Genomic DNA, 22,518 nt, shown 5'->3' on the forward strand with positions numbered 1-22,518 from the left:
CAGGCAAGAACACTGGAGTGTGCTGCCATTTCATTCTCCAGGGGACCTTCCTGACCCAGGGATCGAACCCGAGGCTCCCGCGTCTCCTGCACTGTCAGGAACCCACTATGCCACCTAGGAAGCCCTCAGATGTGCTGAGGAGCGGTAACATCCCAAGAACCTGAAGTGAGGGGTGGGTGTCTTTCCTGCCTGCTGCTTCTCTTTCCCCTGGGCATCACCCCATCTCTCATCTGCAAAGTCAGAACCAAAGTGCAGGGGGTGCTTAGCTGCACATGAACCCAAAAGGGGTCCGGGTTCTGAACCTCACGAGGCAGCTTGTTTTAACTTTCTAAATAAATCCTGGCTTCTGTTGCAGCCTCTTCAGGGAGCTTCTCTCAAGTCTGTTTTCTCAAGGACTCACAGGACAGGGGCTTCCCTTGGGAAGATCATGGGTCTCCCTGGGAACGAGGCTGCACTGAGATGAACAGAAGCAGAGATCAACATTCTGGAAAGACTAAAGGAGGGGGAGATGGGACAAGACCCTCGTGTGAATCCCCTGTCAGCCTGGGTCCGAGGACAATGTTGGGTCTGGGCCTCTGCTGGGAGCCTCGGTTGCTTTATCTTGGTGTCGCTGGAGATTCTCACGAGGTTGTAAACTCTGCATCCTTCTCAAGTGTGGTACCCAGACCAGCAGCAGCATCCCCTTGTCAGGGAACTTGTTTCAACGCATGTCCTCAGACTTCCTGAACCAGCAACTCTGGGAACCCTCCCGGAAGTCTTTTTTTTTTTTTTTGCAGGGAAGCAATTCAGTTTTCATTCCAATCCCAAAGAAAGGCAATGCCAAAGAATGCTCAAACTACCGCACAATTGCACTCATCTTACATGCTAGTAAAGTAATGCTCAAAATTCTCCAAGCCAGGCTTCAGCAATATGTGAACCATGAACTTCCAGATGTTCAAGCTGGTTTTAGAAAAGGCAGAGGAACCAGAGATCAAATTGCCAACATCTGCTGGATCATAGAAAAAGCAAGAGAATTCCAGAAAAACATCTATTTCTGCTTTATTGACTATGCCAAAGCCTTTGTGTGGATCACAATAAATTGTGGAAAATTCTGAAAGAGATGGGAATACCAGACCACCTGACCTGCCTCTTGAGAAATCTGTATGCAGGTCAGGAAGCAACAGTTAGAACTGGACATGGAACAACAGACTAGTTCCAAATAGGAAAAGTAGTACATCAAGGCTATATATTGTCACCCTGCTTATTTAACTTACATGCAGAGTACATCATGAGGAACGCTGGACTGGAAGAAACACAAGCTGGAATCAAGGTTGCCGGGAGAAATATCAATAACCTCAAATATGCAGATGACACCACCCTTAGGCAGAAAGTGAAGAGGAACTCAAAAGCCTCTTGATGAAAGTGAAAGAGGAGAGTGAAAAAATTGGCTTAAAGCTCAACATTCAGAAAACGAAGATCATGGCATCTGGTCCCATCACTTCATGGGAAATAGATGGGGAAACAGTGGAAACAGTATCAGACTTTATTTTTCTGGGCTCCAAAATCACTGCAGATGGTGACTGCAGCCATGAAATTAAAAGACGCTCACTCCTTGGAAGAAAAGTTATGAGCAACCTAGATAGCATATTGAAAAGCAGAGACATTACTTTGCCGACCAAGGTCGTCTAGTCAAGGCTATGGTTTTTCCAGTGGTCATGTATGGACATGAGAGTTGGACTGTGAAGAAGGCTGAGCGCCGAAGAATTGATGCTTTTGAGCTGTGGTGTTGGAGAAGACTCTTGAGAGTCCCTTGGACTGCAAGGAGATCCAAACAGTCCATTCTGAAGGAGATCAGCCCTGGGATTTCTTTGGAAGGAATGATGCTGAAGCTGAAACTCCAGTCCTTTGGCCACCTCATGTGAAGAGTTGACTCATTGGAAAAGACTCTGATGCTGGGAGGGATTGGGGGCAGGAGGTGAAGGGGACGACAGAGGATGAGATGGCTGGATGGCATCACGGACTCGATGGACGTGAGTCTGCGTGAACTCCGGGAGTTGGTGATGGACAGGGAGGCCTGGCGTGCTCGATTTCATGGGGTCGCAAAGAGTCAGATACGACTGAGCGACTGAACTGAACTGAACTGAATGGAAACACAGACATAGAGAACAGAGCTATAGCCACGGGGTCAAGGAGAAGGGAGAGGGTGGAATGTACGGAGAGAGTAACATGAAAACCTACACCGCTGCTGCTGCTAAGTCGCTTCAGTCGTGTCTGACTCTGTGCGACCCCTTAGAGGGCAGCTACCATATGCAAAAGAGACAGCCAACAGCAATTTGCTCTTAGACCCAGGGAACTCAAAGCAGGGCTTGCAACTTCTCGGGAGTCTTGACGCTCATGCAGGTTTCGGAACCGCTGCTCCAAGTGCAGGAGAGTGTGACCTGCCCAATTTCAGAGGACCCACGCCGACTCAGCGTCTCCTGACTATACAGTGTATGAACAGAGGAGAGTGGGATGCTCCCGGATCTCTGTCCTGATAAGTGCCATCTTCTTGGCACGGAGCCTTTGCCCATTTGTCTGGAGCTCCCAGGAACTAGCTGGGCTGAGAGGTCTGGATTAGACAGGGCCGGGGGTGGCTGTCTATACTGATAAGACTGTCATGAAGCGGACAGAGGCAACGGGAGTGCCAGCCAGGCCGTGTGGTACTCCGGGGCACACAGGAATGGTATTTTGCGTCCTCCTCATGAGCCCCTGGGACAGCTGCCCACAGCACACCCTTGTGGTGGATGACATGTGACCTCCCTCGTACCCTGAGGCTTCCACCAGAGCCTGAGGTCTGGGAGCAACGAGATGCTGAGCAACTCCAGTAGCCAAGGGAGACGGACCTTCTCCCTCTCCGTGAGCATGGCATGGCTCTCTTGAAATTTGTTCCTAAAAATAACACAGGATATAGTCCAGCTGCTAAAGAGCGCCCCCTCTTTTTCCCATGGGGCCAAAACGTGAAAAAAACCACCTCAGCACCAAGAAAGGCAGTCTGTTGCCCATGAGTGTATGTGTCCTGGGTCTGCGAAAGCTGCTGCCCAAGTGTCTGCCTCCTGTCTGCTGACCTAGTGGCTAACTGTCCCGGTTTCAAGCAGCTGCTCCTCACTTAGTGTAAGAGGAAGGTGGCCTTCTAACCTGTGTCCAGAGCATTTCCCACCATCTGGCCAGCACTCCTTGCCTCAGACAACAGGCCTTCCGGAATGGACAGTTACTCCCGCCTGAAGTCAGCTCCTGTCCTCCTTCGTCCACTCTTCCACCCTCTACATTTTTCTCTTTTTCTCCTGAGCCCCAGCTTCCTGTGAACACTCCCTTAACACCCCCTGAGTCACAGGCAGCCATAGGGGTGACCCAGGCCAGTATGACTCCGATTATTTGGAAATAGGGTATATTCCCTATGGCTCTAGGCCCAAGGGACCGCACATTTTCATTTTGATCTACTGATGCTATTTTTAGGATGAATCCAGGAGGGTAACAGTGCCCTGTTAGGAACATTTCAGCTTCAGTTTCCCAACCCATGTCATGAAACTTCCTGTCTTCACCTTGATGGTTCTGGGGTCTCTGACAGGGGCTGGATCAATAGATATCAGGAACAGAGGATCATCAGCCTTGGGCCAATTCTTGGCATCACTGTGTAGAGAGAGCTTGTGCTCTCTGTGGGCCTGACCTTCTCCCTGCCATCTGAAGGCATCTGGCCGCAACTGGTAAGTTTTGTCCACGTTGTCATAGCATATCTTAGACAGTACAGCCCCTCCAGGTCTGAAAGGCTTCAGTAGCATAGTCTGTTTTATCTTTTTCCAGTTTCAGGTGCAGACTGTTGGAGTCAATCGTACTGTGGATTCATGTTCCAGTATTACCGTGATCCATGCAAGACCCTTCCTGTGCTCACTGTTTCCCATATTCCACATATTTTCCCTTCCCTCCCTGTGAGCAGCAGCCTAATGTGTGTCTTTTTGTTTAAATATATCCCTGAAAATGTATAGTTTTGCTTCAGATGCATATGTTTTTAATTTTTGTTAAAGTACCTTTTATTACCTGCACTAAGCACTGTTTTTAAGGTCAGCAATATTGTGTGTACATCTGGTCTGTATTTTTGTTGCATGGTCCTCTCTATTATCTAGCTTATGTATTTTTTCTGCCCATCAGTGGGAGAGGGGATCCCAGGTTGCCTTCAACTCTGTCACCACAGACATAGACTTAGTTTGGTCAAGTGCAAGGTGGCTCCAAGGAGGAGGGGGACATTCTGAATCCCTGAGACCCAGGGCTTGAGGGCTCCACATCTTCTCTACACAGATGCTGTGATTCTGGCACTGCGTTTCTGCTACTGAATTGAAGAAGACCTTCTCAGGGTAGCTTACCTGGTGGTTCAAATGGTAAAGAATCTGCCTGCAATGCAGGAGACCTGGGTTCAATCCCTGGGTCAGGAAGATTCCCCGAGAGAAGGAAATGACAACCCGCTCCAGTTTTCTTGCCTAGGAAATCCCATGGACAGAGGAGCCTGGCGGGCTACAGTCCATGGGGTCGCAAAGAGTCAGACACTCACTTTCTCTGGGTAGCGGGCTTGTGGGGAGGAAGCGGTAGGCCAGGAGGCCACATGTAAGCCCCCTGCTCACCAGCAAGTGATGTCTTCACTTTAGGGAGGGAGTACCCACCAGAACCCAGGCCCAGGGGCTGGCAGAGAATTAGCATCGGGTTCCAGCACCGCAGGCTGCAGTGTGTCATGCTGTGGTCAGTACGGAGGCCTAGTTTTGGTGCCTCAGCACTCCCTTGGCTTCCTGGCACCAACCTGGCTGTTGCTGGCGATGAGAGGGAGTGCCACCCACCACCTGAACTCCCGCCAGCATCCTCTGCCCCAACCTTCTGCCCATATGCCTCCACAGGGCCTCGGAGACTGGAGAAGGGCGTGCACGCAGGTCTGCTTGGCAAGCCAGCAGGCACTAGAGCAGGGGGAGGGAAGGAGTGGCCAGAACCACAAGCAGGGCGGCTGCGCGACCCAAGCGGTGAGAACTGGTGCTGGTGGGCCTGCCTCTGGTCATGGGAATAAGAGGCCTGTCATGTCATGAGGATGGAGCAAAGCAGCCTCCGCGTGATATTTAGACTTTCAGAGGAGGGCCAGCCAAGGATGTCTCATGCAGGGCAGCCTGCCATGTGCAGGTGCTTGCCAGCTTTCATGAAAGGCCTCTTAGAGGTATGCCAGCAACGAGACAAAGAGTGAAGCTGAAGACACTGTGGGGAACTGCCCCTGCGGGAGTAAGAAGAGAAGAGGTGTCTCTGCACCTCTCCCCATCCCAGGGCTGATGCCCTGAGTGTGAGGGGATGGAGTGCAGGGAGCCCTCAGCCCCCTCCTTCAGCCTCTGAGTGGGAACTGGATATACCTGGAGTCATGCCATCTGAAGCCAAGGGCATTCTGGCCGGGGCATATGTATGTGGGGGCGGGGCTGGAGTGGAGGGTGTCAGCCCCTCATAAGCTGTGACCTACTGCTGTGGTTGCCCAGGAAGCTGAAAGAGGTAAGGAGGTGTTTCCCTGATGTGTGGGAAACAGAGCCCCCTTTAGGGGCTCTGGGCCAGCTAGGTTTATAGGGGCTTCTCGTCAAGCTTTAGGAAGTAAATCTGTAGCTTTGTTTCCATTTTCGTAGAGGATTGACCTTGCAATTGAGGGTTTGGATTCAGGCTAGGACACAAATCCTCGTTCTCTAAATCTGTATTCCCTCCTATAAAAAGGCGCGCCCTCCTTATAAGGCTGTTAATGAAGATTCAGAGAAACAATATGTGGAATAATGAGAATAATGACTATGTGTGGACCAACCACTACTTAACAGCTGCGATCCTAGGCTGCTGTTTATCAGTAATAACACGTGTGTATTTCCATGACACTCTCTCTCTGAATGGGAAAGGGTGGGCTTGAGGCAGGGTTCGTGCTCAGTTTGGCGCATTATAAGGTGTCAGGATCCTGTTCCTGTGCCACCCCCACCCTAGCGGCTGCCGGCAGCCCAGAGGCTGGAGCTGAGCTCCTTACAATTCCCGGCAGGTCTCACTGTGGCCACCAGCCTGCAGCCTGGGCCCGCGGCCCCCTGCCATTTCCTTTCTCCTGTTTCCAGTCATACTTCATTTCCCATGCATCACGCCAGAGTCATTAGCAGCCTTTGGCAGCGGAGATTCAGGGGTGGGTTCCTTTCAGATCCTCAAAATACCCTACTCTGTCCCATCCATAGGAAGTTAACTTTTTTCCTCGTATTCTGAGAGCACCCCAGGAAGGTTTCGACGAGTAAGAGATTTCTTGGCAAAATTGGAGAAAACAGCATCTGACTATTGTTTATGGCTTGGTGGCTTAAGACATGAGGTTTTTATCTCTGGCAGCTCCTCACTTTGGAACTTGCTAGGGAGGTTAGCTGCAAATTGAGTCATCAGGAAGTGTAGGGCGCTCTGCTTCTCAGGTATGTGTAGGAGCTGGAGGGGATCTCTGACCCTGGGTGGAATGTGAGGGAACTCGTTCTGAAAGAGAAAGAGTAAGTGCGAGAGTCAGTACTTCCTCTAAGTGGTGGCAAAGAACCTGTTAGATATTTATCAGAAAATGAAGAAGCCCAGATTGGAGGGGAGGAGTAAGGCACAGAGGACCGCACAGCAAAGGCCACTGACTTGCCAAAGAACAAGGCACTTTTCATGGCTTTGAATCTCAGCGTCTTCACCTGTAGGGTGGGAGTCACAGCCGTCCTACCTAAAATCGGTATGCCAAATCCTGTCACGTGTCACTACAAGTTGTACAACAGCTATTACAGAACTTGAGGAGGAAAAAAATTAAAATGATTTAGTGGTCATGTAAGTAGTAGGATTTCTTGACCCCGCAGGAAGGGGTGAAAATTCCCTTTTCCGTCCTGTCATCATTAGGCTGGCAAAATGCTGGAAACAGGGAGTGAGAGCAGCCTTACCCAGAAAGCCCCGAGCGGCGTGACTGATCCCGACCTGACGGGAGGCGGCGGCCTCCCGGGCAGCAGAGCGTTGCGCCCGGGACTGAGGCTGCCTGAGCACTCAGCGGCCCTGCTTTGCCAGCTGCCTAATAAGGTTAGAGGCTAGGCAAGCTCGGCCGCAGAGGGAGGGCAGCCTTGGCTCTGGCTCCTGCTATGCCTCTGAATTCCAGAAGCACTTTTCGCAGAGAGCCCGGCTCAAAAGGGGGTCCCAGGCGGGCAGCACCCCTTGACTTTGTGCCAGCAGCTTCGTGCCTGGCCTGTGTGTGTCTCAAGGGCGGCCAGAAGCAGAGCAGCCTCACTGTTTTCTACTTGCCCCAAGTGTTGTGATCTTAACTGGCCTTTTCGCATTGGTCATCCGTGGACGTGGAAGACGCTGGGCTCTTCAGGCTGCCCCTGCTCCTCTAGAGGCCCCAGGCTGCCCTGCCGTAGTTGCTCCATTGCCAAGTCACGGCCGACTCCCGCCTCCAGTGGACTGCAGCACGCCAGGCTCCTCTGTCCTCCAGCATCTCCCAGAGTTTGCTCAAACTCACGGCTCTGAGTCAGTGATGCTATCTAACCAACTCATCCTCTGCCACACCCTTCTCCTTTTGCCTTCAATCTTTCCCAGCATCGGGGTCTTTACCGATGACTCAGCTCTTCACATCCATGGCCAAGGTATTATAGCTTCAGCATTAGTCCTTCCAATGAATATTCAGGGTTGATTTCCTTTAGGATTGACTGGCTTGATCTCGTTTCAGTCCAACGGGCTCTCAAGAGTCTTTCCAATGTCACATCGGCTCCAATGAAACATCGGCTCTTCAGCACTCAAGTCTTCGTTACGGTCCATCTCTCACACCGACATGCCTACTGGAAAGATCATACTTTTGCCTTTACATACAGACCTTTGTCGGCAAAGTGACATCTCCACTTTTATATGCTAATTTCACGGCTGCAGTCACCATCCGCCGCCATGATTTTGGAGCCCAAGAAAGGAAAATCTGTCACTGCTTACGCGTTTTATCCCCTTCCCTTCTATTCACCATGGAGTGATGGAACTGGATGCCATGATCTTAGTTTTTTGGATGTTGTTTCAAGCCACGTTTTTCACCCTCATCAAAAGGCTCATTAGTTCCTCCTCACTTTCTGCTATTAGAGTGGTATCATCTGCATATCTGAGTTCATCGATATTTCTCCTGGCAATCTTGATTCCAACTTGTGATTCATCCAGCCTGATACTTCGCATGATGTACTCTGCTGCTGCTGCTAAGTCACGTCAGTTGTATCCAACTTTGTGACCCCATAGACAGCAGCCCACCAGGCTCCCCCGTCCCTGGGATTCTCCAGGCAAGAACACTGGAGTGGGTTGCCATTTCCTTCTCCAATGCATGAAAGTGAAAAGTGAAAGTGAAGTCGCTCAGTTGTGTCCAATCTTTAGCGACCCCATGGACTGCAGCCTACCGGGCTCCTCCGTCCATGGAAGTTTCTAGGCAAGAGTACTGGAGTGGGTCGCCAGTGCCTTCTCCATGATGTACTCTACAGATAAGTTAAATAAGCAGGGTGGCCACAGGACTGGAAAATGTCAGTTTTTCATTCCAATCCCAAAGAAAGGCAATGTCAAGAATGTTCAAACTACCACACAATTGCACTCATTTCACACGCTAGCAAAGTAACGCTCACAATTCTCCAAGCTAGGCTTCAACAGTACATGAACTGAGCTGAATTTAGAAAAGGCAGAGGAACCAGAGATCAAATTGCCAACATCCATTGGATGATAGAAAAAGCAAGAGAATTTTAGAAAAGTATCTACTTCTGCTTCACTGACCATGCTAAAGCCTTTGACTCTGTGGATCACAACAAACTGTGGAAAATTCTTAGAGAGATGGGAATATCAGACCACCTTATGTGTCTTCTGAGAAACCTGTATGTGAGTCAAGAAGCAAGAACCAGACATGGAACAACAGAGGGTTCCAAATAGGGAAAGGATTACGTCAAGGATGTATATTGTCACCCTGCTTATTTAAGTTCTATGTAGATTACATCATGCAAAATGCCAGGCTGGATGAAGCACAAGCTCAGTCAAAATTGCCAGGAGAAATATCAGTAACCTCAGATATGCAGATGACACCAGCCTTATTGCAGAAAACAAAGAGGAGCTAAAGAGCCCCTTGCTGAGTGAAAGAGCTGACTTAAAACTCAACATTCAAAAAACGAAGATCATGGCATCCAGTCCCATCACTTCATGGCAAATAGATGGAGTAACAATGGAAACAGTGACAGATTTTATTTTCTTGGACTCCAAAATCACTGTAGATGGTGACTGCAGCCATGAAATGAAAAGACACTTGCTCCTTGGAAGAAAAGCTGTGACAAACCTAGACAGCATACTAAAAAGCAGAGATATCACTTTGCCAACAAACGTCCATCTGGTCCAAGCTACGGTTTTTCCAGTTGTTACGTATGGATGTGAGAGTTGGACCATAAAGAAGACTGAATGCCAAAGAATTGATGCTTTTGAACTGTGGTGTTGCAGAAGACTCTTGAGAGTTCTTTGAATAGCGAGGAGATCAAACCAGTCTATCCCAAAGGAAATCAATCCTGAATATTCATTGGAAGGATTGATGCTGAAGCTGAAGCTCCAATACTTTGGCCACCTGATGCAAAGAGCTGACTCATTGGAAAAGACCCTGATGCCGGGAAAGATTGAAGGCAGGAGGAGAAGGGGATGACTGAGGATGAAATGGTTGGATGGCATCACCGACTCAATGGACATGACTTTGAGCAAGCTCCAGGAGATGGTGCAGGACAGGGAAGCCTGGCGTGCTGCAGTCCGTGGGGTCGCAAAGAGTTAGACATGACTGAGCAGCTGAACATAACAACAAAGCAAGGTGACACTTTACAGCCCTTTCATGCTCCCTTCCCAGTTTTGAAACTGTTAGTTTTTCCATGTGTGGTTCTAACTGTTGCTTCTTGACCCACATACAAGTTTCTCAGGAGACAAGTAAGATGGTCTGATATGCCCATCTCTTTAAGAATTTTGCACATTTGTTGTGGTCCACACAGTCAAAGGCTTTAGTGTAGTCAATGAAGCACAAGTAGATGCTTTTCTGGAATTCCCTTGCTTTCTCCACGATCCAGTGAATGTTGGCAATTTGATCTCTGGTTCCTCTGCCCTTTCTAAATCCAGATTGTACATCTGGAAGTTCACCGTTCACATACTGCTGAAGCCCAGCTTGAGGGATTTGGGGCATAACCTTTCTAACATATGGAATGAGTGCAATAGGACAGTAGTTTGAAGGTTCTTTGGCATTGCCCTTCATTGGGATTGGAATGAAAACTGACCTTTTCTGGTCCTGTGGCCACTGTTTTCCAAATTTGCTGGCATATTGAGTGCAGCACTTTGACAGCATCATCTTTTAGGATTTTTGATAGCTCAGCTGGTATTCTGTTGCCTCCACTGGTTTTGTTCATAGTAATGCTTCCTATGGCCCACTTGACTTCACACTGCAGGGTGTCTGGCTCTGGGTAAGCGGCCTCACCATCATGGTTATCATTAAGACCTTTTTTATATAGTGTATGCTTGCTACTTTTTAATCTGTTTAGCTTCTGTTAGGTTCTTAACTGTTTGTGTTCTTTATCGTGCTTCTCCTTGCATGCTGTCGCTGATGTTCTTGAGATCTCTAGTCTTCCCCATTCTATTGCCTTTTCTCTATTTCTTGGTGCTGTTCATTTAAAAAGGCCCTTTTATCTCTCCTTGCTCTCCTTTGGAACTCTGTATTCTGTTTGGTATATCTTTCTCTTTCTCTTTCGCTTTTCTCTTCCCTACTTTTCGCAGCTATTTGTAAGGCCTCTCAGACAACCATTTTGCCTTCTTGCACTTCTTTTTCTTGGGGACAGGTTTGGTCACTGCCTCCTGTACAGTGTTACCAACCTCTGTCCATAGTTCTTCAGGCACTCTGTCTACCAGTTCTAATCCCTTGAATTGGTTTGTCACCTCCACTGTATAAGAGATTTGATTTAGGTCATATGTGAATGGCCTAGTAGTTTTCCGTGTTTTCATTAATTTAAGCCTGGAATTTGCAATAAGGAGCTCATGATTGGAGCCACAGTCAGCTCCAGGTCTTGTTTTATAGAGCTTCTCCATCTTTGGCTGCAAAGAACATGGTCAGTCTGATTGCGGTATTGACCATCCTGTGACATCCATGTGTAGAGTCATCTGTTGTATTGTTGAAAAAGGGTGTTTGCTATGGCCAGTGTATTCTCTTGACAAAACTCTGTTAGCCTTTGCGGTGATTCATATTGTACTCTAAGGCCAAACTTGCCTGTTATTCTGGGTATCTCTTGACTTCCTACTTTTGGATTCCAATCCCCTGTGATGAAAAGGACATCTTCTTTTGGTGTTAGTTCTAGAAGATAGTGTAGGTCTTCATAGAACCAGTCAACTTCAGCTTCTTCAGCATCAGTGGTTGGGGTATAGACTTGGATTACTCTGATGTTGAATGGTGTGCCTTGAAAATGAACCAAGATCATTCTGTTGTTTCTGAGGCTGCACCTAAGTACTGCATTTCAGACTCTTTTGTTGACTATGAGGGGTACTCCATTTCTTCTAAGGGATTCTTGCCCACAGTAGGAGATAAAATGGTCATCTAAATTAAATTTGCCCATTCCCATCCATTTTAGTTCACTGATTTCTAAGATGTTAATGTTCAACCTTACCATCTCCTGTTTGACCATGTTCAAACTTGATTCATGGGTGTAACATTCCAGGTTCCTATGCAGTATTGTTCTTCACAGCATCGGACTTTACTTTCACCTCCAGACACATCCCCAGCTGAGCATCATTTCTCCTTTGGCCTAGCTGCTTCATTCCTCCTGAAGCTATGAAGAACTGCCCTCCACTCTTCCCCAGCAGCATATTGGACACCCTCTGACATGGGGGGGGGCTTATCTTCCCGTGTTATATCTTTTTGCCTTTTCATACTGTTCATAGGGTTTTTGCGGCAGGAATGCTAGAATAGGTTGCCATTTCCTCCTCCAGTGGACCAGGTTTTGTCAGAACTTTTCACTATGACCTGTCTGTCTTGGGTGGCCCTTACAGCTTCATTCAGTTATGCAGGCCCCTTTACCACGACAAGGCTGTGATCCATGAAGTGGTTGTTGCTAATGGTTATAACCTAGCTAATGGTTGTTGCTAATAATGCTGTGTGGAATTTTCCATTCATTTGGGGGGTGAGGGAGTTCACTCTCACAAGAAAAGATGGAGGGGAACATGGGGATTATTGCTCTTCTGCTTAAAGGACTAGATAACAAAAGTTCATTACGATCAAATTAACCTTTTCACATCACTCGAGTGTCCTATACAGGACATTGGTCATCTTTCATCTAAGATTTCCAGGTACTATTTCTGTTTATAATGCCATTCATTTATCAATTTCTTCTCCCAGATAAAGGTGGGAGGAAAAGTCTGCAAGCAATAAATGCTGGAGAGGGTGTGGAGAAAAGGGAACCCTCCTACACTGTTGGTGGGAATGCAAACTAGTACAGCCACTATGGAGAACAGTGTGGAGATTGCTTAAAAAATTGCAAATAGAACTGCCTTATGACCCAGCAATCCCACTGCTGGGCATACACACCGAGGAAACCAAAATTGAAAGAGACACATGTACCCCCAATGTTCATTGCAGCACTGTTTATAATAGCCAGGACATGGAAACAACCTAGATGTCCATCAGCAGATGAATGGAAAAGAAAGCTGTGGTACATATACACAATGGAGTGTTACTCAGCCATTAAAAAGAATACATTTGAATCAGTTCTAATGAGATGGATGAAACTGGAGCCGATTATACAGAGTGAAGTAAGCCAGAAAGAAAAACACCAATACAGTATACTAACACATATATACGGAATTTAGAAAGATGGTAATGATGACCCTGTATGCGAGACAGCAAAAGAGACACAGATGTGTAGAACGGACTTTTGGATTCTGAGGGAGAGAGAGAGGGTAGGATGATGTGGGGGAATGGCATTGAAACATGTATACTATCATGTAAGAAACGAATTGCCAGTCTATGTTTGATACAGGATACAGGGTGCTGGGGGCTGGTGCACAGGGATGATCCAGAGAGATGATATGGGGTGGGAGGTGGGAGGGGGGTTCAGGATTGGGAACTCATGTACACCCGTGGCAGATTCATGTCAATGTATGGCAAAACCAATACAGTATTGTAAAGTAAAATAAAAATAAAAAATTTAAAAAATATATTTTAAAAAAAAAGGTGGGAGGAACTGAGCCCTAAAAAAACTGAGCTCTAGGAAAGCTAAGTGACTTGCTCAAAAGGGTCTTGGGAAGATGGTAAATCTGGTTCTGACTCTACTATGAGTTATTCAGCTAAAAAATTAGCTGAATGCCTGCTTTGTGTAGGTCATTGTCTGGGTACTGGGGAGAAAGCGCTGAGCAAGACATGAAAAATCTCTGCCTTCATGAAACAAATGTGGCGGTAGGTGGTAGAGATAAAAGAAAAAGGTTGTAATTTCCAGTTAAGCTGTCAATCAGCACTGCCCTCAACATCCTCTTCAAAGGTCAGGGAGTTCCACTTAAGGGTCAAATGGCCTTCTTGCTGCTGTAGCCCTTCCCACTGCTTCCAGGCTTGGAGAAGAAACTGAAGTGGAGAGAAATGTCCATGGTACTGCCTGTCCTGGTGCCAGGAGGATTGAAAGGAGTGTGATACACTGCCTCAGCTTCTCTTCTTGTTCCCTAGGAATGACACCTAAAAAGGGAGCATGATATTTGAAAAACAATCGCAATAACAACAAAACGCTGCTTGTATAACCCTTTATAAGTCAGGATAGCACTAAAAATTCACAGTAGAAGAAGTAAGCTGCGGGCATCCTGGGAGAGGGAGGGGTGTAACCTCCTCCAGCCCTGCGGAATCTACCAATAACAGGATGGATTAGAATTATCCATCTAATAACTTCGGCCACATGTGATTTTTGGAAAAGTAATAAAGTAGTCAAGCCCTTATCTGATGACCCTTGTGCTTGCTGTTCATCGTCTAGAAGCAAGGACGTCATCCATGTATAAAGAGGGGCTGACCAGGGCTGGGCCCTCAATGCTCTGGTGCCACGTTCAGAAAGATCCCCTTGGCATTTAAGTAGCTGGTGTGTGGCGGAGTCCTCTTGCCTGAAGCTGAGAACAGGGCTTAGGATAAGCCTTTTTCTCTCCTTCATCCTCCCTGTTCCCACCCGTCCCTCTCTCCCTAGTCAGCACATGCGAGGTGACACATGGCTTCCCGAGAGGAGAACTGCTGAGCCGAGACCCTCCGTTGTCACTCACACGCAAGCTGACTTTGCCCCCCTACTGACCTTGCTGTGGCCCTTGGCTCTAGCTGAATTGATAGCTGTCATATTCCTGCAATCCCAGAGAAACTTGAATACTCACAGGCTTCACACTTATCTTTCTTCCTCAGAGGTCCTTCTGTTCCCGTTATGTATCCACCCTGCATCGCCCACTGCTGGAGCGTTTTACTCACCCTCTTCTCCCCAAAGCTTTCTAGACTCCAAGATCTGAACGTCATACCTGGTCTGTTGACAGCTGTGTCAGGCTGCAGGATTTCTATACAGTGTCAGAACAAGTGTTCGGAGGGGCGGCAGGGGATGTGGCCATCTCCTCCCAGGTTGCCCTCCTGGTTTGCACATGTGTGTGTTAGGAGTGTGGTAGGGTGAAGGGTGTGGAGGAGGGTGGCAGACTGGCAGGCTGCCCTCCAGATCACTCTGGTCTGGACTCCTTTCCTGATCTCTTCTCACCTCTTAGAGGTAAGACGAAAACATTCTAAGATTAAAACAGACTAACACATTCTGTTGCAGATCCCCCAAATAGACAGGGAGAGCCATTAGAGGTCACATAACCCATTATTTCCAAGCTTCTCAAGCTGTAGGGTTTGTGTTGCTTGGTTTAGCAGAGGTGAGCTGTGAAGGCTGGGGTGTAGCTGAAGTTGCTTCTCTACACTGGAGTTTACAGGCTGCTGGGGGGCCCCCAGGGAAGAAGGGGCCTCTCCCAAGCCAGTGCACTCAGCTTAGGCCTGAGCTATCTGTTCAGCTCAGATACCAACTGTCACCTAAACCCTTGTGCTGGGATGAGTACCTCTTGTCCTTGCAGGTGCTGGACCCCATGCGCTTCTAATTGTTTCTTCATGTCTGCCTTTGAATCTTTATTCCAGAGACCGAGTTGTCATTGGTTTCCAGGGAGCCCTGCTCGTTCTCCTCTCCTGCCACCTCTCTGCCACTGCAGTTGCTGGTTGTTGCTAAGGTTGCCTCTGTGGTAACATGCGCATCCTGTTTATACCACCATCTGGGAAAGGTCTAAACTAGGAACCTACCTACCCTGGTCCATCACCACCTGGGGACACCAGTCATCCTAACACGTGGTCCGGCTCACACTCAGTTCCCCCCTCCTCTTCCTCCTCAGGCTTACAAGCTTCATACACACGAAAGGACCTGGACCACAGGCTGCTGCTCTGAAGCTTCCTGCACAAGATATAGTCGGTGTTATTCGCATCTGGACTCTGAGAGAAGAAAGAAAGAAGAAGTGAGGAAGAGAAACGAGAGACTCTGAATCAGTGGAAGGGAGAGTCCACATATTTTGTGTTGAGGGGCTTGGTAACAGCAGGCAAAATGACGAACCCAACAGAACACACCTTGCCGGCCAACTCGATACTTGAGAGCCGTGAAGGGGAGTTTGGCTGCACAGTGATGGACCTGAGGAAGCTGATGGAGCTGCGTTCAAGTGACGCAATAGACCACATCAACATCCACTACGGAGGAGTGACGAGTCTCTGCAGTAGGCTGAAAACCAACCCTGTGGAAGGTAAAGGCCACGCCAGGGGTGGGGGATTGGAGGAAGGCGGCCCGTGTTAACATATATTGTTCTGTCGGCTTCTAGAGAAGGGATGTTTCTGGAGACCTTGCTGCTCTATCTGTGCCTGGTGGGCAAAGTACAGTCTCCAAAGCACGGAAAAGATGTCAGGCTGTGGAGAGAAACATTCTTTCTCTCCCAGAAATGAGGTTTAGTGACTGCGGTATTCTCTGAAGATCATTCTTTCTTCTCTTTCTATATCACTGTGCAGAAGGGGGAATGTCTCTTATAAATGTTTATGTTAGAGGTGTGTTTATCAGTAAATAATCAAGTCCCTAACTCAGTATCAGTCTTTGATTGCAAAGGGTTGAAGACATGATTCTTCCCTACCCTGATCTTACGGTATAATAGGAAGAAGTGTGGATGAGTCTGTCTACCTAATGTAGTACTTCTCTATGGTACACTGTTAGAAATGGGATGGTGAATCAAAATGGAGAGAGTTTACCCACCATATCTTTGGGTTACTCAGTTTTCTTTCAGGAAATTATTGATGACTTTTTCAACCCTGTCTGATGCACTTTTAGTATAGTTCTTCTTAATCTATTCTCTAAAGAAAATGAAAAATCCAGCTTCATGCTTACCTGGCTCAGCCCAGTTGCCCAGTGAGCCATGGTAATTTTATTTCGTTGAAATGGAGATAGTACTAGAGAAATCTTATTTGCTCCTTTTTGCCTAGTTTCAGCATCTCTGTTACGGGTCCTTGCTTGGCCCTATCAGTCAGGCAGGCCTTGACTGAGTAGCTTGAGATAGAGCAAAGATCTTGTCCTTTAGATGCCATCAGCCTCTTGAGATGTACCATTTCTGACCCTTTCTTGGAAGCCGCATCATATTTTTTGCCAGCTCTAAGAAGTTTTGATCCCTAGCCAGTGTTACAAATTAGTGGAGTCCAGACTCTATGCTTAAAAGAAAAAAGGGAGAAATTTTTATCTAGATAAATCTGTACATTGCCCGTGTTTTCTTTGCTTTACCAGCAGGCAGAGGTGTCTTACATGTTCTCTGTGCTTCTAGAGTTCACTTTCTTGTCTCATAGGCTTTGAGTTCAGTACTACCATCTACTAGCTGAATAACATCGAATAGTTCACTCATTCTCCGTAAGTAAAAATCATTTTCTTTTTTGAAAATGATATTAATACTTAGTCTATACAGTTATCAGGATTAAATAATATGTGTACAATGCTTGTTCTCATAATGGGTGTTCAATAAATTAGTTGTCTCACATTAAAACAGAGCCCACATTTGCCAGAATATGAGAGCCATGGAGTGCAGCGTGTTATTCTGTCTGTCAGGCTGCTGCAGGCTACCTGCTGCTGCTGTCCATTCTCTACCTTCGCCACTGATGTCAGAGGCAGCTGCTTAGGGCGGCGGTGCTGAGCTGCTTCCATGCGGCTCAGCTGTTGCCGTCTGGTCAGTCTCTAAAGACTGCGCTCTGGATAATGCCTGCTTCTTGTCAGCTAGATCCCTTTATCTCGCCACTTCCACAGTGGCTGCTCCTATGTTCCCACTGAGATGATGCAGCACTTCAGCAACACTCGTCAGAGTTTGAGCAGGATCTTCCTTTCTCTCTTCCTGTACCGTTCTTTCCCTTGGCTCAGTTGCTTGTCTGACACAGTGAAACTCCGAGTAAACTGGAACCTGAGAAACTTCCAAGAGCAGAATCAGACTTCCCTCCCAATTTTCCAAACCCTTTCTCATAGCTGCTGCTGTTTGCTTCTAGTTCCCAGAGAGCTCCCATTCCCAGAGGCCAACGTACATATTCTTTCATGTCAGAATCAGATGTCAAATGCTTAGATTCTTTCCAATCCCAGATTTAGACCTGTGGTTGGAAGTCGCCTTCTGATGTCAGGTGCTTCTGCTGCTGCAGACCCTGGCCACACCAGGACCCCTGCTGCCGGCGCAGCTGTCCACTGCCATCCCCTGCTTCCTTGGATCACAAACCTGTATCCTGATGTGTTTCAGTATTACAGCTTTCTATTGGGCTGTCCTGGAGCTGGGAAGCAGGCTGTCAGGAACAACTTTTCCATGAGTGTTTCAGCCCTTAGTGCCTCACGTGTGAGAAGAGTAAAGGGGTAGGAAAAGAAGCCGCAGAAGACCTATGACGTGGGACTCTCCCCAGACAGAGGTTTGTTTGGACAGACTGAGAAAAGAGCGTCAGTATCCAGGTGCCAGAAAAAGCCAGCCAGTGCACAGCAGACCACGCTAGCATGCCTGACAGCCTAGCATAGCTTTCTCACCTGTGGTAGGCCCCTGCAGGCTAACAATAAGAACATAAAGAGATTTTCCCAGCGCTTGAATTCTGCTGATTGGAAAGTAAAGTGACGTAAGATTGGGAAGATCGTTTGCTAGAATATGGCCCTTCCCCTCTATTTTCTGTTGGATTGATAGTATCTTTAGGATAGATTGTTTTAAACTATAGCTACTAAGGGACCTTATGGAACTTGCAGTTTATAACTTTTCCGACACTAACATAGTTTAACTTCTCTCTCTCTGTCTCTCTCGTTGAGTGATCTCAACAGACCAAAACAATTAAATGACTTGCCTAAAGTCTTACCACAGGGTAGAACTTGAGGAATAATTCGTGTTTTCTGACTCACAGACCATTGATGCTCTGCTGTCTCCTCAGCTAGAGCAGCAACACAGAGAATCTCAGAAGCACAGAGAGTTTTGCAGTTTGTTTTATATTCTGGTGCCTGATAAAATGCCTAACTGTGACCCGATACTAATATGCATTTAATATTGGCTTGTGTTCCTTGAGTCCAATGACTAGTTGGAACTAGAGATGATGCCCCAGTGGCTAAGAGCTGGTTACATTTGAGATGACATGGAGGTGCTCAGCCGCCACAGCACTCATCAGTGAGCAGACAAGGCTCAGCAGAGAGGCAGAGGTGATTGTGTTGGTTGGGTAAGTGGTTGCATTGTGTGTGTGTGTGTGTGTTCAGTCGTGTCTGACTCCCATGGACTGTAGCGCACCAGGCTCCTCTGTCTGTGGAATTTTTCAGGCAAGAATACTGGAGTGAGTTGCCATTTCCTCCTCCAGAGAATCTTCCCGACCCAGGGATCAAACACACACCTGCTGCACTGCAGGCAGATTCTTCACTGCCAAGCCGTCGGGGAAGCCCTAAGAGGTTGTGTTGCCTGAGGTTTATCAGTAAGAAAAACCTGAGCGTTTTGCACTGATAGGATCTTTTCAGTTTGCTCCTTTCCTCATTCCAGTTTCTCTCTCTCTTTTCACTGCCGCTTGCTTCCTGATTCCATCCCCACCCCCAGATTTTTCCAGTCCTCAAAGAGCCAGATGATACCCACTGGAAGGTAGCCTTTTATCTTCTGATTAATTTTCCATGCTATCTCCTGGCTTCCAAGAGCAAGAAAAACCTGTGTGAATCTGAACTGAGAAAGCTGAGCGCCGAAGAATTGATGCTTTTGAACTGTGGTGTTGGAGAAGACTCTTGAGAGTCCCTTGGACTGCAAGGAGATCCAACCAGTCCATTCTAAAGGAGATCAGTCCTGGGTGTTCTTTGGAAGTAGTGATGCTAAAGCTGAAACTCCAGTACTTTGGCCACCTCATGCCAAGAGTTGACTCATTGGAAAAGACCCTGATGCTGGGAGGGATTGGGGGCAGGAGGAGAAGGGGACGACCGAGGATGAGATGGCTGGATGGCATCACTGACTCGATGGACATGGGTCTGAGTGAACTCCGGGAGTTGGTGATGGACAGGGAGGCCTGGCGTGCTGCGATTCATGGGGTCGCCAAGAGTGGGACACGACTGAGCGACTGAACTGAACTGAGGGAGAGAAAGAAGTCTTTTCCTTAGTCTGCCTTGGTGTGCAGGAAGAAGAGAAGGTCTGGATGAGAGATTCTTTGGTGCAGATAGAAAGTTGTATGAATTCTCCTTCCCCACAGAACCTTTCCACGTGGGTCCTCAGCTGTGTTACCCTTCTTCAGAGAAAGCATGCTGTTTTCTGAGGAGGCGCTATGCCAACAGTTAGGGGGATTGGGGGACCTGGGCCCAGACCAGAAAGGGCAGAGAAGGGGAGCCTTGACTAAACATTGAATAATTTCCTTCCTGCAGAAAGTTAAAGGCTATTTATATTGAATTTGGATCAGGAAGAACATTGGTGGGAATTTCTATTTCATCTTTCCTCTACATCCTGCTGTTTCTTTTCTCTGCAGAGCTGAGGTCTGGCCGTAGGACACAAGGATTCTAATTTCTTTTCAATGACAGTGAACAAATAGTGTCCAGCAGGTAGTGGGGACACAGTGGTGAACACAACAGGGACAGGTCTTCCTTCCATAGGGCTTGACAGGCACTAAGAGAATACACAAAGATTAAGTCAATTTCAGCAATAGTGTCATCGTGCTATGATGGTGTTATGGGGACCTGGAGGGGAGGACAGGTGGGCTTAGGAGTTGGAGATAGGACTCCTCAGTCATGTGACTGTCTAGGGAAGCTCTGGCCTGGCTGTGCTCTAGAGTAATTGCTACCACTTACTAAACGTTCCTGGCATATGAGGCAAGCATCTCTGCCTTGCGTAATTGTTGAGCAGCTACTAGGTTTGGGGAGCTGGGGTTCTTTGGGGAGTAAATGGCAGGAAGGGGAAAGAAACTGCTTTGAGACAGCCCAGATTTTGACTTTGGGTTCATTGCCTGTAGGGTTTGGGTTACTATCTCCTGCCTCCCTATGGCTTCCGGGGCTCAGCGGCGTCTCCGCTGTGCTTCTGTTGCCGCGCCTTTTGAGGCCAGCGGCATGTCCCACCACGAACTGTTTCTCCAAAAGCTGGGACGTGCTGGGGTTGGGCTCTTCCTCAGTGCGGCAGATTGAAATTTCTAGTAGCATTGTCAGTCTGGGAGAAAATTGCACACGTAGCCCCAGTAAATGTTCCACTACACACTACTGTGTTACTGTTAGTACTTCTAACACTAACATCATTTACATAGTAGACTCTGCAAGAAATAGCAATGGATGAAGTAATCCAAAAAGTTCTAGTACCTTTCCCACGCTGCAACAGATGAACGCATGCCTCCTGTTTAGAGACCACTGCCTCGGAGAATGTTTATGTTGCCAGGGGGTGTATAAAGAAATTGGCAAGTGGAGATGGGATAGAATGGATGTGAGAGGAAGATGGGTAACTGGCTTTTCTGAGATTTTCCTCCCTATCACTAGTCTGTTTATTAGTCTGTTATAGAAAATTAGTCTGCTTCAGAAAATCCGCTTTTCAGTTAGAGAAAATTAGTCTGCTTCAGAAAATCCGCTTTTCAGTTAGTTCAGTTCAGTTGCTCAGTGGGGGTGGGGGTGTGGGGCTGGGGGCAGGTCAGTCAGTCCTGGTGGAGAGTTTCAAACAAACCCAGTGACCTCTGGGAGAGGATGCAGTTGTTGAGAAGGGGAGACTCACAAACCATTATTAAAGATGGAGGGCAAAGAAACTGCTTTTCTTTTTTTTTTTTTAAGAAACAGGGGTAGGAAAAGATGGAAGAAAAGAACAGTGTTTTTTCCATGTGGTAACTCAAGCCTAAGGAGCTGAGCTGGCTATATACCCCATTAAACCAATGTCTTAGGAAACACTGGTCTCTGCCAGAAAGCTGCTCTGAAGCTCTGCTTTATGCCTCACCACACACTGGGGTTGGGAGGTGCGGCTCCTTGGGATCCTGTTCGATATGGCAGACGCACAGATGTGGGGCCCAGCAAAGACAAGGTGAGAGGCAGGGGGGAAACATCGGGCCAGACTTTAGAAAGGACTCGAGCTGTGTGTGTGTGTATTCTGAATCCCTTTTAAGTAAGGGTATTTGGGATGGAAGCTACAAAGTAAAGAAAAAGACTTTAGTCCTGTTTTGTGAATGATTTCTGTTTTCAAATAAGTGCCAGCCCTGTTTTGGTTGGTTGGTTATTAGTTATTTTCTCCCCGCAGCACGTTTGAAAGAACCTAGGTGGGCAGTGGTCCGTGCCCGTGGAGAGCAACCTGGGACAGGCAGGAAAGGTGGGTAACACTTCCCATTGCCGAAGACTTGTCAACCGTGGCTGGTTCCTCCTTCAGAATCGACCTCTTCAAACAGCCAGGAGAGCTGGGCTCTTCTTCAACATCATACTTTCCCTAAAATACCTTGGGGAGCCAACAGCGCCTTTCCTTACTTGCTGTTTTAAAGGAGAGTAGGTGCGTCTGGATGAGAGCTGCTGGGAGGAGCTCTGAATTGAGATGTGAAAGCTCAGAACCTAAATGACTTGCCAGGAGGCCGCTTTGACCTGAAACTAAGGCCTATTAGTCATGTTAGAGACCCAGTGAATGGAACAGCTAAAAAAACAACAAACTCTCAACCCCCCAGAAACCTCTGGGAAGGTGGGAACTGAAGAACTCAGGAAGGAAGGTAGAGAATAGCTGCTAACACGTGGTGGTTTGGTTGCTCAGTCGTGTCCGACTCTTGTGACCCCGTGGACTGAAGCCCGCCAGGTTCCTCTGTCCATGGGATTCTCCAGGCAAGAATACTGGAGTGGGTTGCAATTTCCCCCTCCAGGGGATCTTTCCCACCCAGGGATCAAACCTGGGTCTCCTGTGTTTCAGGCAGATTCTTTACCGACTGAGCTCCGAGGCAAGTCTAGCTGCTAATATAAAGGAAACATTTTCCTGATAGGCATTTTGTTAAAAATTAAAACAAAGAAA

At 47.6% G+C, this 22,518-nt stretch overlaps 1 protein-coding gene across 1 annotated transcript in view; it reads left to right on the forward strand.

Annotated features, from left to right (window-relative positions):
- The window catches only part of LOC106502935 (plasma membrane calcium-transporting ATPase 4-like), a gene marked incomplete at its 3' end in the record, with an annotated part of 57,264 nt that extends 41,442 nt beyond the window's left edge, over positions 1 to 15,822 (forward strand). Inside the window, 1 exon segment of the mRNA XM_018059999.1 lies at positions 15,424 to 15,822. Within this exon segment, the coding sequence (XP_017915488.1) occupies positions 15,630 to 15,822 (193 nt within the window).

This window comes from Capra hircus, chromosome 16 (genome assembly GCF_001704415.2).
Source record: "Capra hircus breed San Clemente chromosome 16, ASM170441v1, whole genome shotgun sequence".
Lineage (NCBI taxonomy): Eukaryota > Metazoa > Chordata > Mammalia > Artiodactyla > Bovidae > Capra > Capra hircus.